The sequence below is a fragment of the Erythrolamprus reginae genome, chromosome 5 (genome assembly GCF_031021105.1).
Source record: "Erythrolamprus reginae isolate rEryReg1 chromosome 5, rEryReg1.hap1, whole genome shotgun sequence".
NCBI lineage: Eukaryota > Metazoa > Chordata > Lepidosauria > Squamata > Dipsadidae > Erythrolamprus > Erythrolamprus reginae.
In genome coordinates this window covers 93,766,927-93,783,831 of record NC_091954.1, presented here as the reverse complement: position 1 = coordinate 93,783,831, position 16,905 = coordinate 93,766,927, and the positions used below count along the sequence as shown (strand labels likewise).

At 39.4% G+C, this 16,905-nt stretch overlaps 2 protein-coding genes across 9 annotated transcripts in view; both read right to left on the bottom strand.

Annotated features, from left to right (window-relative positions):
- The window catches only part of GFM1 (G elongation factor mitochondrial 1), a 53,126-nt gene extending 49,706 nt beyond the window's left edge, over positions 1–3,420 (bottom strand). The window contains exon 1 of the mRNA XM_070753528.1: positions 3,272–3,420. Within this exon, the coding sequence (XP_070609629.1) occupies positions 3,272–3,319 (48 nt within the window). The 5' untranslated portion in view covers positions 3,320–3,420. The remainder of the gene's footprint in view (positions 1–3,271) is intronic.
- Positions 3,421–10,312: 6,892 nt separating this feature from the next.
- Positions 10,313–16,905, bottom strand: part of MLF1 (myeloid leukemia factor 1) — a 44,188-nt gene continuing 37,595 nt past the window's right edge. For all 8 annotated transcript variants that reach the window (XM_070753520.1, XM_070753519.1, XM_070753514.1 and 5 more), the window contains 3 exons: positions 16,629–16,788; positions 14,425–14,557; positions 10,313–11,968 (listed from right to left, as the gene is read on the bottom strand). In XM_070753520.1, the coding sequence (XP_070609621.1) occupies positions 11,857–11,968; positions 14,425–14,557; positions 16,629–16,788 (405 nt within the window). In that variant the 3' untranslated portion in view covers positions 10,313–11,856. The remainder of the gene's footprint in view (positions 11,969–14,424; positions 14,558–16,628; positions 16,789–16,905) is intronic.

The following is a 16,905-nucleotide window of genomic DNA, read 5'->3' as shown; positions in this document are numbered from 1 at the left end:
TTCTTCCTCTGATCAAATGTAGATATAGTAGGCAAACATATATTTATTCAAATCCAAGATGGATTCTAAAAGTTTTTTGAGAGAGAAGGAAATTTCCTAGATTTTGACAATACAAAGCTCAAATCCTCCCTATAGCTATACATTGAGTCAGCTGTCCAAACAGGGAGACATTAAAAGTGTGAGAATGGTAGCAAAATATCATCTGTGTTAAGAGCAAAAAAGCATTAGGCAATGGAGATGCTCCTGCATTCTTATGTAAGGGTTAAAATATACCTATTCCATCTGCACTGAAGTATGTTCAGTTTGCTTTTAATGGGAGAAGACAAATAATTCGCCTGGTGCACCAGTTGCGGCCCTATCTGGACCGGGACTCATTACTCACAGTCACTCATGCCCTCATCACCTCGAGGTTCGACTACTGTAATGCTCTCTACATGGGGCTACCTTTGAAAAGTGTTTGGAAACTTCAGATTGTGCAGAATGCAGCTGCGAGAGCAGTCATGGGCTTACCCAGGTATGCCCATGTTTCACCATCACTCCGCAGTCTGCATTGGCTGCCGATCAGTTTCCGGTCACAATTCAAAGTGTTGGTTATGACCTTTAAAGCCCTTCATGGCACTGGACCAGAATATCTCCGAGACCGCCTTCTGCCGCACGAATCCCAGCGACCGATTCGGTCCCACAGAGTGGGCCTCCTCCGGGTCCCGTCAACTAAACAATGCCGGTTGGCGGGCCCCAGGGGGAGAGCCTTCTCTGTGGCGGCACCGGCCCTCTGGAACCAACTCCCCCCGGAGATCAGAACTGCCCCTACTCTTCCTGCCTTCCGTAAACTCCTCAAAACCCACCTTTGCCGTCAGGCATGGGGAAACTAAACATCTCCCCCTGGGCACGTTGAAGTTATATATGGTATGCCTGTATGTGTGTATGTTAGTATTGGGGATTTTCTTAAACTTATAATATTTTAATTAATTGGATTGTATTGGATTGTTTTTCACTTGTTGTGAGCCGCCCCGAGTCTTCGGAGAGGGGCGGCATACAAATCCAAATAATAAATAAATAAATAAATAAATAATTCATATTTGTATATACATTTAACAAATAATAAAAGCCTAGAAAACAAATTGTAACATTAAAAGATTTGCCACAATGAAAGCTTTCATGGAACTGTGACCTACTTATCAGATTCATCCAAAAAGTGATTATGTACTATAAAAAGATTAAAAGCCACCTTATAGAACAAGAAAAATTCTTGCTGAGCAGCATTTGTTAAGAAACATTGCTAGTGGTAAAAGAGAAATTCGGAATTTAAACCTCTTAATTATGAATATGCTTCCAAGTTAATTTTGGATAGAAAAAAAGTATTTTCAGACACCAGATATTTAAATTGATTTTAAAGATATGAATGTGTCATTTCCACCATTTCAGGCAACACTGCAACCACCATTCTTTACAAATCAAATGCTGTGTGTGGCAAGAACTGTATGTTGCAACAATAAACAAACACCATCAAATGTTAGCAAATAACTGTAAAGTGGAATTAAAGTCCCAAGTTGAAAGTTGAACAGGCCATTAAAAAAAGGTGAATATCATAATTGAAGACTTCAGGTAAGATCAATTTTAGAAGATCAAATGGAAATGGTTAGAAATATTCATTCAAACTAAGTTGCCAACTCATTGGTTAGTTTGGAACAATCCTTGCTGCAGAACTGGGGGACAACCCTTTAATATTGTGTAGCTAGACCTTCTAGGGTTATACGTTGTTCCATTCCTGTTTTTTCTTGTTTTAATCACTCAATTGGGCAGTATGTTCTGTTATATAACAATGTTCTTAAATGTTTGAATACTTTTAAAGAATATATCAGAGAGGCATATTCTTTATACTAATTTTTATTAATGATAACCAAATGCTGGCTAACTTACTTGGAATAGCTTACCTTCAGATACTCAAACTTCCTTAATTGAGCTTTCAAAGAACTGTTAAAACATGGCTCATCCAAAAAGCATTTAGGGATGAGATGGAAAACTATCGATACTATGATCTATTTTTGAAGGGACAGAATTTTATTGTATGTTCTTTGTATCAGCTGTGTAAACCAGTGAGAGATTGGAATGTCTTATCATATGTAGTAAATATATAATTTTAAATGATAACTGTTAAGAAATGATCATCAACATTAACTGCAACAAATTATGTTTTCTGTACTGTAGTGTATTTAGTCTTGTAGGAATTAATGGTGTATTTCATAAATATTCCCATGCTATTTACTTCATTTGCCACAAATATATGTCAGATTAAATGCCAGAAGAGTTACAAAATCGATGTTTTTGAATATGTTTATGAATCTTTGTGCTTACTCTTTGTTTGCATTCATAATTTAAAAAAACATTTTCTTGAGGACTACTAAAATAATAGAACTTATCATTTGGTGGTGCGGTGGTTAGAATGAAGTACTGCAAGCTGCTTCTGCTGACTGCTGGCTATAGTTCACCAGTTCAAACCTCACTAGGCTCAAGGTTGACTCATCCTTCCAAGGTAGATAAAATGAGGACCCAGATTGTTAGGGGCAATATGCTGACTCTGTAAACTGCTTACAGAGGACCGTAAAGCAATGTGAAGCAGTATATAAGTCTAAGTGCTATTGCTAACACCAGTTATCATTTGCTCAGTTGTCTTTCTAAAGTTCATCATGAGTTTTCAGCATTCTGAATTTGCACAATTATGGGCTGGACTTCATAGGATTTGAAATTAATTCTAACCTGCATGTCACCATTCAGAATATAACTTATATTTAGTTAAAATGTTAATATTTTAATATTACTATTAATATCATTAATAATACTATTTTCTGAAAGAAACCAATTAGCTGATCTTCTTTAAAATTACCTAAAGTTTGCTAGAAGTTACGATCTTTCAACTCAACAAGCAGGACGCTATGTGAAAGCAGATCACTGACACATGTCAATCCTAAAGAATTAATATCAATCCAATCTGACCCACTTGGTCTCCAATAACCCATCTCATTTCAAGAGCCTTACAGCAGGCTGAGACTTATTGTGAGGATTCAGCGGCTGGGTTTTTAATCTATCGAATAGCTTCCACCCTAGCAAAGAGATTCTGCATTTAATGACAAATCCAAGTTTCCCCGCGGAGCCTTTTAAACGGTCCCCCTCCCCAACCAGAGGCAGAAATGTAGTCACTTCTTCCCGCTCAACCTGCAGCATAGCTGAGGCTGCTCTGACTGACCCCCGCGGACGCTCCCCTCTCGACTACCTGTTGCCGGGGCAACGCCAAACCTAAGAGTCGCCGACACCTCAACATCGTGAAAGCGCCGCTACCTCCGCTTCTAAAAAGTCACGCCGGGCACAGCTCTTAGAAGTACACTTCCGGTTTGAGCCGGGGAAATGCTTCCGGGGCATGGAAGCGAACCATCGAGTCACCCTTTCCCTTCACGGAAGTCGCGGTTTCTGCAGCGCCCCCTCAAAACACCTGGAGGGAAAAGAAACGCTTCGAAAGAGATGATCAGAATCGAGCTGGAAGAGATCTTGGAGGTATTCTAGTCCAGGGGTAGGCAAAGTTGGCTCTTCTTTGCCTTGTGGACTTCAACTCCCAGAATTCCTCAGCCAATCATGCTAGCTCAGGAATTCTGGGAGTTGAAGTCCACATGTCATAGAAGAACCAACTTTGCCTACCCCTGTTCTAGTCCAGCCCCCCCTTGGTCAAGCAAGAGAAACTATACCATTTCAGACAATGTTCTTCCTATTAATGACTACTTCACTACCAACCGCAGCAATACATGAGCATGTAATAAATTAAAACTAAATGTAAACCGCTCCAAACTTGACTGCAGAAAATACGACTTCAGCAATATGGTGATCAATGCTTGGAATGCACTACCTGACACTGTGTTTTTTTCCACAAACCCCTAAACTTTAACCTTAGACTGTCTACAGTCGACCTTTCCCCATTTCTAAGAGGTCTGTAAGGGGCGTGCATAAGCGCACCACTGTGCCTATGTCTCTGTCCTATTGTCCTCTTTTATGGTTACTTTTTACTTATGTTTACATAAGCTATTACTATCCTATACATGTTTGACAAATGAATTAAACAAATAAACAAACAAATAAATTTCAGACAAGTGACTGTCCAGCCTCTTCTTAATTCCCTCCAATCATCCTTGAGTTATGACCACAATTGAGCCAAAATTTCTACTTGCCAGGTAAGACAGTTAAGTGAGTATTGCCCCACCCCATGGCTCTGCCTACCCCAGTCCCCAAGTGAATCACTCAAGTTGCCAAACTCCCAACACAGTTATTAAATGAATCTGGCTTCTGCATTGTTCTCACCTGTCAGAAGGTCACCAAAAGGAGATAACATGACCACGGGACACTGCAACACTCAAAAATGCATGCTAGTTGCCGAATGTTTGAATTTGTTTGTTTGTCAAAGCGTGTACAAGATAACATATATGGTATAAACAAACAATAGCATTTAGCAATAGCGTATAGACTGCTTTTTACAGCCCTCTCTAAGCGGTTTTACCCACCTTGGAAGGATGGAAGGCTGAGTCAACCTTGAGCCAGTGGTGAGATTTGAACTGCTGAACTACAGCTAGCAGTAAGCTGAAGTAGCCTGCAGTGCTGCACTCTAACCACTGCACCACCCTGGCAAAGTAGGTATAGGTAAATCTGGACAATAGGACAGTAGGACAGGATGCAATGGTCACAAGTGTGAAAAATGGTCATGTCAGTTGATGCTGTAACCGATAGATGCCATTAAATCAGAGATTTCACTAAACGAATGGTTTGAGGAGTGCAGTCAGGCGGTAGGGAAAGCAAGTAGGATGCTTGGCTGCATAGCTAGAGGTATAACAAGCAGGAAGAGGGAGATTATGATCCCGCTATATAGAGTGCTGGTGAGACCACATTTGGAATACTGTGTTCAGTTCTGGAGATCTCACCTACAAAAAGATATTGACAAAATTGAACGGGTCCAAAGACGGGCTGCAAGAATGGTGGAAGGTCTTAAGCATAAAACGTATCAGGAAAGACTTAGTGAACTCAATCTGTATAGTCTGGAGGACAGAAGGAAAAGGGAGGACATGATAGAAACATTTAAATATATTAAAGGGTTAAATAAGGTTCAGGAGGGAAGTGTTTTTAATAGGAAAGTGAACACAAGAACAAGGGGACACAATCTGAAGTTAGTTGGGGGAAAGATCAAAAGCAACGTGATAAAATATTATTTTACTGAAAGAGTAGTAGATCCTTGGAACAAACTTTCTGCAGACGTGGTTGGTAAATCCACAGTAAATGAATTTAAACATGCCTGGGATAAACATATATCCATCCTAAGATAAAATACAGAAAATAGTATAAGGGCAGACTAGATGGACCATGAGGTCTTTTTCTGCCGTCAGTCTTCTATGTTTCTACCTGTACTCAACTCAAACACGGATTTATAAACAGGTGGTTGAATATTTCTGCTATCCCCGATGGCATGTTGCATGGAAGAAAAGACCGTTTGTGATCTTGGGTGTGCTTCTAAAACAGAGAGCCTGGGGCTGATTTTCTTGTTTTAATCTGAAATCTGTTGTCAGTATCCAGGGAATCCTGCCTGACAGATACATGGATCAAGTTGAGGAAGCTTCACATGTCGACCTTACTTAGAGGTCCTCTCAGAATAGAGCCATAGACAGACTCCAAATCTTGAAATGCTGGAAGCTATAACGACTCGATGTTACTTATGCCCTAGTAATTTTGGCTGATCTAGAAACAAGTTAAGCAGGGGCAAACCTAATTAGACTCTGATTGTGATACTTCCAAGTAATCTTATGGTTAAAGCCCAGTTTGGAAAATCCCATATTTAAAATAGGTGGCAAGTATAGGTAGTCCTCAACTTAAGACCACAATTGAGCCCAAAATTTCTTAAGTGAGAAATTTGTTAAGTGAGTTTTGCCTTATTTTATAACTTTTCTTGCTACATTTGTTAAGTGAACCCTGAAACTGTTAAATTAATAACACCATTGTTCAATGAATCTGGTTTCCTCATTGCCTTGGCTTGTCAGAAAGTCACAAAAGGCTAATCACATGACTCAGGGACACTGCATCTGTAGAAGAATAACAGTTTAACTTACTAGAAGGGATATAGAATTATAACACCAACACCGTCTTACTGTAAAAGGGTTAGAAGCTTTTTGTTTTTATTTATATGTTTATATGTGGTTTGTATAGGTTTGTTTTGAAGTCTGTGGTTCAATGTTGAAATGTATTTTTTAATGTTTATGTTTAATAAAAATTATTTTTAAAAGTAAATCGTATGACCATGGAGATGCTACAACAGTCATAAGTGTGAAACATGGTCTTAAGTCACTTTTTAGTGATGGTGTAAGTCATGGATTACCTGTATGTATAAAAACAAGAGAGTCTTGGAAAAAAATGATGGGAAATTATACCCCTGGTAGGAAAACTACTAGACTGCATCCACTTACAGGAACTGAATTTAACTTGAGTTAGTCCTCATATCAAATCACTACTAAAACTCCAAAGATCCTGTTTCATCTATCTATCTATCTATCTATCTATCTATCTATCTATCTATCTATCTATCTATCTATCTATCTATCTGTATGTAATGAGAAGTTGGAAGTGAGTGATTAGCCCACTTTAGTCATCCAGGTGCACAGCAAATGAGTCAGCCTCGCTATAGATTTAGAAAAATAGGATTAACTCGGCAATCGTGCTTAATGATTGAAAGGTCGTATTAAATTTTAATGAATTTTTCCAGACCTCCCATCCATGACTCCACTTGCAAAATGAATCATGCAACATACTGTATTGAACTAAGAATTTAAATTTTATTCTAAGGTAGATTTTTCTTCTTTACAATGGCAAAGACACAACATGATTTAGAACCACATAGATGTAAACTACATTGTATCTGTTGATTTCAAAATGAAGAAAAGGGTTATATTTTGATTTTGTCCGTATTTGAATTCTTTTTAAACTTAGAACAGTGTTGCTAGGCAACATGAGATAAATATTTTTTTTCAGGCAGAGAATCATCAGCCACACCAGTCTATGTTTGGAACTTCTAAACTGAGAAAGTGGAATGCCACCAGCACACACATAGTTGATAGAGCTTTTGAACATCTTTCATATTTAACTGTTGCCAAAGACCCAAACTGTATCTCAAACTTTTGCCAATAGTTTATTCCCTGTTCTGCACTAGAATATTTCTCAAGTCAGAGTCTTTGGAGAGGGGCGGCATACAAATCTAATTAATTTAATAATAATAATAATAATAATAATAATAATAATAATAATAATAATAATAATAACGTCCACCATCCTTCAATGACCATACAAATATCTGGCAAGCGCTCCTACTACAGTATTGACATCATACTCTTCAGCTAATTGCTTTAAAGTAACTGGTTCACATACACTTGTAAAATGAATTGCTACTTTTCTGAGATACAGAATCCACAAAAATGTAACAAATGTAGAACATCTGTTTTACAAATATGCCTAAGTCTTACTGAGTTCCATAGTAACACAGTGGAAGTATGAACTAAGTGGCAATCTCACTTTTTATGTCTTGCAATTTGTGGCATGACCTCCATCCTCCTAGGATATAAAGTAGTTCGTAACTTACCACCACATTGAATCCAACATTTCTGATGCAAAGTGAAACATTTGTTAAGAGAGTTTTGCTCTATTTTATTACCTTTTTTTGCCACTGTTGTCAAGTGAATCAGTGCAGATGTTATATTAGTAACCAATTAGTAACTGGATTCCCCACTGACTTTGAAGATCGCAGAAGACGATCATGACATCAGGACCACATAAGTAACATAAATATGTGCCAATTGCCAAGCATCTGAATTTTGATCATGTGATCATTGGGATGCTGAAAGGGTTATAACTCTGAAACATGGTCATCAATCGTTCCCCCCCCCCAGTTCTGTTGTAACTTTGAATCATCACTAAACAAACCAGCTTTAAGGACTACCTGTACATAATCTTAAAGCCAGAAGTGAATAAACCTGTTGCGATATTTAATAATTTAATATTTAATAATTGTGTGCCGCTCCGAGTCTCCGGAGAGGGGCGGCATACAAATCTAATAAATAATAATAATAATAATAATAATAATAATAATAATAATAATAATTTCCAACCATAGAAAAGACTTAGGTTTTCAGCAACAGCTATTAAATCTGAAAAGCTAAAGAATCTTAAATAATTTCATATGTTTACATTATTTTGTACTCTAGCCAGAGGGTTAACAAGCTTATAAATTCCAGTTAAGGGAAGAAAATATGCTATAGACTAGTGATGGCTAGCTTTTTGGTGCCGATTGCCAAAAACAATAATGCAATGTATGTGTGACCTCCATGCCCTACCTCATGCATGCGCATGTAACACATGTGCCCACCCAACCCTCACTCGTGCACGCATGACTCACACATACCTGTGCACACCCCCTCCATGTGCATCCCATTCCCCCATGCCTGCACACAGTAATGGGCAGCCAAAGTTTTTACTGCCACATTGTGGGTATGGCTTGATGGTCATGTGACTGGGTAGGAGTGGCTTGCCAGCCATGTGATCAAGTGGGAGTGGTTTGAACGATCATTCAAGTGAACTGTTAAATCCTCGACTTACAACCTCACCAGTGTTGCTCTCTGGGGTGACAATTTAGGTCCCACAGAGTTGGCCTTCTCCGGGTCCTGTTGACTAAACAATGTCGTTTGGCGGGAGCCAGGGGAAGAGCCTTCGCTGTGGTGGCCCCGACCCTCTGGAACCAGTTCCCCCCCGGAGATTAGGATTGCCCCCACCCTCCTTGCCTTTCACAAACTTCTTAAAACCCACCTCTGCTGTCAGCCATGGGGGAATTGAGACATCTCCCCCAGGCTTATATAGTGTTATGTATGGTATGCTTGTGTTGTATGTTTTTTAAAATAATGGGTTTTTTAGATATTTTTTAAATATTAGATTTGTTTATTGTGTACTGTTTTATTGTTGTTGTGAGCCACCCCGAGTCTGGGGAGAGGGGCGGCATACAAATCTAATAAATAATAATAATAATAATAATAATAATAATAATAATAATAATAATAATTTGCTTTGTGTTTCCCGCGCTCTCCTTCCTGGGTCACCCCTTGCCTCAGGCTGGGTAGCTAGGCGAACGGGTTCCGATTAGCTGTTGAGAAAAGAGGCGGGAGGAAATGGGCGCCCTGCAACTCCTGCCGGTGCTGGTCTACCTGCCGCTTTGTGAGGAGGAGGATGGGAGGGTGAGATGGTCAGCTGAAGCTAGGCACACAGCTTCATTTCCGCCGGTGGAACTGTGTTCCACCCCGTCCTGCCTGCTGCCCATCCCTGCCTGCATGGCAGAGACCCTGTAGCTGAGTGTAGGCGACGGTTTGTGTGCCTGCAGAGAAGGCTGTATGTGCCACCTGTGGCACGCGTGTCATAGGTTCACCATTATGGCTATAGACCAGTGGTTTTCAACCTTTTTTGAGCCGCGGCACATTTTTTACATTTACAAAATCCTGGGGCACACCACCAACCAAAATGGCACAAAATGACACCCTAAGACACTCTCCTCTCTTTTTTTATCCCTGTCTCCTCTCCACCCTTGTGTGTGTGTGTATACACTCTCTTGAACCATTTCCAAAAACAGGTGAGGGCTAGGGGTTTTTTCTCTCTTATTCTTTGGGTGCTTTTTATCATATGCTATCAGGAGTCACTTCTCTCTCTTTTGTTTCTCTCTCTTTCCTCTCATTCTGTCTCATTTTCTCATTTCTCTTTTTTCCTCCCCTTTTTGCTCATTTCTCTCTCTCTCCCTTCCTCTCCTTTTCTCGCTTTCTTTCTCTATCTTGCTTTCTTTCTCTCTTACTTTCTCTCTCCCTCCCTCTCTCTTGCTTTCTTTCTTTCTCTCCCTCTCTCTCTCTCCCTTCCACTCCTTTTCTCTCTCTCTTGCTTTCTTTCTCTCTCTTGCTTTCTTTCTCTCTTGCTTTCTCTCTCTTTCTCTTTTATTTCTCTCTTGCTTTCTCTCTTTCTCTTTTATTTCTCTCTTGCTTTCTCTCTTACTCTCTCTCTCTCTTGCTTTCTTTCTCTCTCTCTCTCACTCTCACTCTCTTTCTCAGCAAAAAGTTGCGAGACCAGAACCTGAGCTTCCTTCTTTGCGGCACAGCTGACCATGTCTCGCGGCACACTAGTGTGCCACGGCACACTGGTTGAAAAACACTGCTATAGACTATCATTTCAGCAGTGCATTGTACCATTTCTTCTGCAAAACAACACACACTTTGTTGAATAGCTCTTTATTATCAAAAAAGTGCCAAGTGTTAATGAAGAACTCTTATGAAATCTGAAAGATTCGTTTAAGTTATAATTGTCAATCTAATATAGCATAGTGTTTATTCAGTATGAAGAATAGCATACATATACATATCTAAGTTACATACCTTGAAAGAGGAGTGGTACATATATTTTATTTAGTAAATATTTAATAAGCTATCACAATATTAGAACTTTTATCACAGAAGCTCAGATATCAAAACTAACATTTCCCAGTTATCCCTACAGAGCAGCAATATCTAAACAGACAAGCCTTGATAATCTATGAATCAAAATATTCATGTTTTAATGATTTTGCATTAATAGATGCTTTATCAATTTCAATTGCTTACAGTAAATTGTCATGTTGACAAACTACATTCAGTAAATCTGTATTTTTGTATTTTTCCTACTGCAAAAATTTGCATCTTTAGCTTACCCTTCAGCATCATAAAAATGAACTGACGAATCAGTAAGCAAACAAAATAATTAAGAACAAGCGGAAAATATCATCAAGAGAAAGGAGGAGAGTGGCACTAAAAACAGTCTTAAAATGGATTGATAATTCAGAAATTCTCCATCACCTGATGTCAGCTGTGCACCTTTTTGCTCCAGTACAGAATATGAAAACTGAAATGAGGTTCAGTTACCACTTTTTCTACTGAATTGCTAGTTGCCCAATAAACGTTACATTGCTATTGATCTGACCCAATCTTTAAAAAACCCCAATATTTAAAATGATAAACCATTGTTTGTAAAAATTAGTACTTTTTCCTATCAGAACAATAATTAGAATATGGAATTTAATAATTTAGAAGAAAACTTTCAATCAAAGTAGAATAAATGCTTTTTTTTTTTTTACAACACCGAAGAAGCCAAAATGGATTGGGTTAAATATTTTAAGCAAAGATGGCAGCATTCGCCTTAGTGAAATGCTTTAGTTTAGAGTCACCTTGGTTTTGTTTTCGCATACCCAAAGTGTAACTAAGATACTGAATCTGTTCATGTAATATATATGGGCGAAACTAATTCTGGATAGAATTCAGTGATAGTAAGAAAATTGACATTACGTTCATTATGCAATGGCTAATAAGTTTGCAGTTCAACTGCAATCCAGTCTTGGAAAGGCTGGCCTTTTGCCAAAAGCATACCAGTATTGCTTTTTGAGTTACAAACAATGCATTTATTTAAAGTCCTTAAAACCTGATACTATCTTTGCAATGCTAACTTTGTTCCCATATTCATTAGAGCAGTTGGTGTTAATGAAAATAGCTGTAACAGTTCCACATTTTCTTTTAGAAAGCCATAAAGTATTTTTCAAACTCAAGTGTGTTTCATTTACTCTTCAGAGCCAAATGTTACCAAGGAGTTGAAACTGATATAAACATTCAGTAGTCAAAAGGGGGAAAAAAAGAGTCACTAATGCTAGGAACAGAGAGCTTGGTCTTATTTGTTGATCCAGAATTGTGTCCTCTCCCAAGACACCCATATTTTACATGAAAAGCAACACAATTATTTTTTGTTGGGTTTGAGAGGAACATGTGATCCCTTGACACTAAGTTTTTCAAGAGAAGATACGGGTCTCCTGGGTCCTTCTATTGCTGTCCTTGGGTGCATCTTCTCCCTGGAAAAAATCCAAGGCAACAAAAAAGGAATACTTGATGTTTATTTTATACATTGTAACATCAGCTACGCACAGAAAAAGCCTTTAACCATGCATTAAAGCAGTGCTTCTCAAATAGTGTAGGTGGGCGCAGCCATAGCGGGAGAGGGGACATGATCCCGGGAAATGTGGTTTTTTTGCCACAGGGAATAAGGGTTTTTTGCACCAAGCAATAGCACACAGCACAGAGCAGGAGATATGAAGTGCAGATAACCAATCCTTAAGAGACACCATGGAAAAATATTTAACGGGGATGAAGAGGAAAGAGACGCCTGCTACCGCACGAATCCCAGCGACCAATAAGGTCCCACAGAATTGGCCTTCTCCGGGTCCCGTCGACTAAACAATATCGTTTGGCGGGCCCCAGTGGAAGAGCCTTCTCTGTGGCGGCCTCGGCCCTCTGGAACCAATTCCCCCCGGAGATTAGAATTGCTCCCACCCTCCCTGTCTTTAGTAAACTACTCAAGACTCACTTATACCGCCAGGCATGGGGGAGTTGAGATATTCCTCCCCCCTAGGCCATTACAAGTTATGCATGGTATGTTTATGTGTATGTTTGGTTTTATAATAAGGGTTTTTTAGTGTTTTATTATTGGATTGTTACATGCTGTTTTTATTATTGTTGTTAGCCGCCCCAAGTCTACGGAGAGGGGCGGCATACAAATCCAATAAATTATTATTATTATTATTATTATTATGAGACAAATGTAAGTCTCCCGACAGCTAAGATGAGGAAATATGATGAAACGCATGTAGTGCTTAGCTTCACTGTGACTACGGTGGGAGAAGAGGAAAGGTCACTATGTTTACTGTGTCTAAAATGTTGGCAGCGGACAGCATGAAGCCAAATAAATTAAGTTGTCACTTAAACACCCCAATCACGCTGATAAGCCACTTGAGTTTTTTAAGCAAAAACGTGCCAAATATGGCAAACAATCATCTCGGCAAAGAGTTTGGGGGGTGAAGGTCCAAAATGTTTACTGCTTCCTGGGGGGGAGGGGGGGCATAACAGAAAATAATTGAGAAGCACTGCATTAAAGAAACAACTGTTTTTCAGATGGCTTACAAAACTAAAGTGCAATGTCGCCACTCAATTTTGTCACCTGTAATCCAATGAAGATGGAGTCACTAAGATCTGGTGAAAACAAACATGCAGGGGACCAGGACTGCACCAATAAATGAGTGGAGAACTTGTGGTACACAAGATGCTCTAATGTCTTAGCAATAATAGAATGCAGCTACGAGAGCAGTCATGGGCTTCCCCAAATATGCCCATGTTACATCAACACTCCGCAGTCTGCATTGGTTGCCGATCAGTTTCCGGTCACAATTCAAAGTGTTGGTTATAACCTATAAAGCCCTTCATGGCACCGGACCGCCTTCTGCTGCACGAATCCCAGCGACCAGTTAGGTCCCACAGAGTGGGCCTTCTCCGGGTCCTGTCAACTAAACAATGCCGCTTGGCGGGACCCAGGGGAAGAGCCTTCTCTGTGGTGGCCCCGGCCCTTTGGAACCAACTCCCCCCAGAGATTAGAATTTCCCCCACCCACCTTGCCTTTCGTAAGCTACTTAAAACCCACCCCTGCCGCCAGGCATGGGGGAATTGAGATACTCTTTCCCTCTAGGCCTTTACAATTTTATGCATGGTATGTCTGTATGTATGTTTGGTTTTTATAATAATGGGTTTTTAATTGTTTTTAGCATTGGATTATTATTATATGCTGTTTTATTATTGCTGTTAGCCCCCTCGAGTCTCCGGAGAGGGGTGGCATACATATCCAATCAATCAATCAATCAATCAATCAATCAATAAATCAATCAAATACTAAGGGATAGCCAGGGCTGTAATTTATCAAGGTTTGTAGGACATGTTCCTTATGCCCGTCTTGGGCAATATTATTTTCACACAGATTTTCTGTCTTAATATTTTTTCCTTGCTGGTTTTAATTGAACTAGTCAGCAGACAATTAGTTCCAATATTTTTATGTTAGGATGCTTAAGGTACACAATAGTTGAATGTGTTCTTGAAAAATAAACAATTACCCAACAGAAGATACCAGGGGTGGGTTTGGACAAACCAGTAGCGGACCATTGGTGACATCACTGACCCGGTTCCATGGGCACCACCATCTTTTTTTTCTGAATTTATTTTATTTTTTTCTGAGCATGCGCAGAAGCTGAGTTTCTGACACTGTGCATGCAGTCGCCATCCTTGTTTCCATGCACCTTGTTTCCATGCATGCATGCACAAAGGGCATGTGTGCCTATGAGGCGCGTCCATGCGGTGTGGGAGGAAGCGAACGGACAGCAAGGTAAGTAGGAGCGCACCCGTTATACACATATGACATCTGAAAGGAATTCTGACACTCTCTCTTAAAATAGTGCAAGGCAAAACAAGAAAAATTCCATTGTTATACCTCCTTGGAGCATCATCCTTGCTTACATGGTGAATACTTCTATGTTTTGGGGAATCTACATTGTGTCTTCCTCCAGAGGGCTTAAACTTCAGAATCTCCTTTTGCCATTGTTCATCGAATGAATGAGCTTCTCCTGGAAAACAATTGCAATTTTAAATTATACATTTCTTAATTCAAAAAGGTGTACATATATATATATATATATATGTATGTATGTATGTATGTATGTATGTATGTATGTATGTATGTATATATATGTATATATATATATATGTCACATGTTTAAGCTGAATTTGAAAATTAAGGGAGACTAGGATAGATCTATTTCGGCCTTATTTTGGCCTCATCAGCTAGCCATACCCACTGGGACTTGAACCTGCAACCTTTGCCTTGTAAGGCAGAGAATTATCCTCTAGGCTACAGCATCCAATCCCTTCAGCTCTGTACCAGGGAAGGGTTACATTTTGTGTCGAATCACCCTGGTATATTGGTATATTGGTATATACATATATATATATATGTATATTGGTATATTGGTATATACATATACATATATATGTATGTATATGCACCAGGGTGATTCGACACAAAAATATGTAACCCTTCCCTGGTGCATAGCTGAAGGGATTGGATACTGTAGCCTAGAGGATAATTCTCTGCCTTATAAGGCAAAGGTTGCAGGTTCAAGTCCCAGTGGGCATGGCTAGTTGATGAGGCCAAAATAAGGACGAAATAGATCTATCCTAGTCTCCCTTAATTTTCAAATTCAGCATGTGACATATATATGTATGTATATATCTTAATATTTTGCACTAACAAGAAACACATAATTATCTACAAAATGCACCATACACTATTTTTATATGCAAGTATATGCTTATGGCGCTATCTAAACAGCATTGACAGGTGATCCTCTGAAAAGTGTTCGGAAACTTCAGATCGAGCGGAACGCAGTTGCGTGAGCAGTTATGGATCTTTCCAGATATACCCATGTTTTGTCAACACTCCACAGCCTGCATTGGTGGCCGATTGGTTTCTGGACACAATTCAAAGTGTTGGTGATGACCTATAAAGCCCTACATAGCATAGGACTAGACTACTTACAAGACCGCCTTCTGCCGCATAAGTCCCAGTGGCCAATCAGGTCCCACAGAGTTGGCCTTCTCCATGTCCCGCCATCTGGCGGGGTCTAGGGGAAGAGCCTTCTCTGTGGCGCCCCAGCCCTCTGGAACCAGCTCCCTCCAGAGATTCACACTGCCCCTACCCTACCCGCCTTTCGCAAGAGCCTTAAGACCTATCTATGTCGCCAAGCATGGGGCAACTAGCATATGCCCCCCCCCACTTCTGACCATTAAAAGTTATGTGTGGGTATGATTGTAATATTGATGTGTATTACTGCTTGTTTTTAAGATAATAGAAACATAGAAGTCTGACGGAAGAAAAAGACCTCATGGTCCATCTAGTCTGCCCTTATACTATTTTCTGTATTTTATCTTAGGATGGATATATGTTTCTCCCAGGCATGTTTAAATTCAGTTACTGTGGATTTATCTACCACGTCTGCTGGAAGTTTGTTCCAAGGATCTACTACTCTTTCAGTAAAATAATATTTTCTCATGTTGCTTTTGATCTTTCCCCCAACTAACTTCAGATTGTGTCCCCTTGTCCTTGTGTTCACTTTCCTATTAAAAACACTTCCCCCCTGGACCTTATTTAACCCTTTAATATATTTAAATGTTTCGATCATGTCCCCCCTTTCCCTTCTGTCCTCCAGACTATACAGATTGAGTTCATTAAGTCTATCCTGATACGTTTTATGCTTAAGACCTTCCACCATTCGTGTAGCCCGTCTTTGGACCCGTTCAATTTTGTCAATATCTTTTTGTAGGTGAGGTCTCCAGAATTGAACACAGTATTCCAAATGTGGTCTCACCAGCACTCTATATAGCGGGATCATAATCTCCCTCTTCCTGCTTGTTATACTATGGGTAACTATGGGTTTTAGCCATAGTTTTAATTATTAGATTTGTATTTATATTGTGTTATTGTTGTGAGCCGCCCCGAGTCTCTGGAGAGGGACAGCATACAAGTCTAATAAATTATTATTATTATTATTATTATTATTATTATTATTATTATTATTATTATTAGAGAGAGGGGGAGGGAGGGGGAGGAAATAAGAGGCCAGCAGCATGACTAATTACCTTCATCTAAATTAATGAATTCTTGATTCAATTCTTCATCACCAGTTTTGTTGTTCTTTGCCTTCTGAACTACATGAGCGCGATCGTGAATGTGATGACCGATGGCCATTTTTTCAAATCCGCTTTCAGAATCTCTACAGGCTTTCCTGACTTCTTTAATCTGAATTAAAGCAAAAACAAACAAGTAAAAAAAAAAAAGGTAATAATAAGAAAACATCCTAATTAGCCTTCTGGATTTCGCCTTTCAAGTAAATATTTTGCAAATCATGGAAGCATG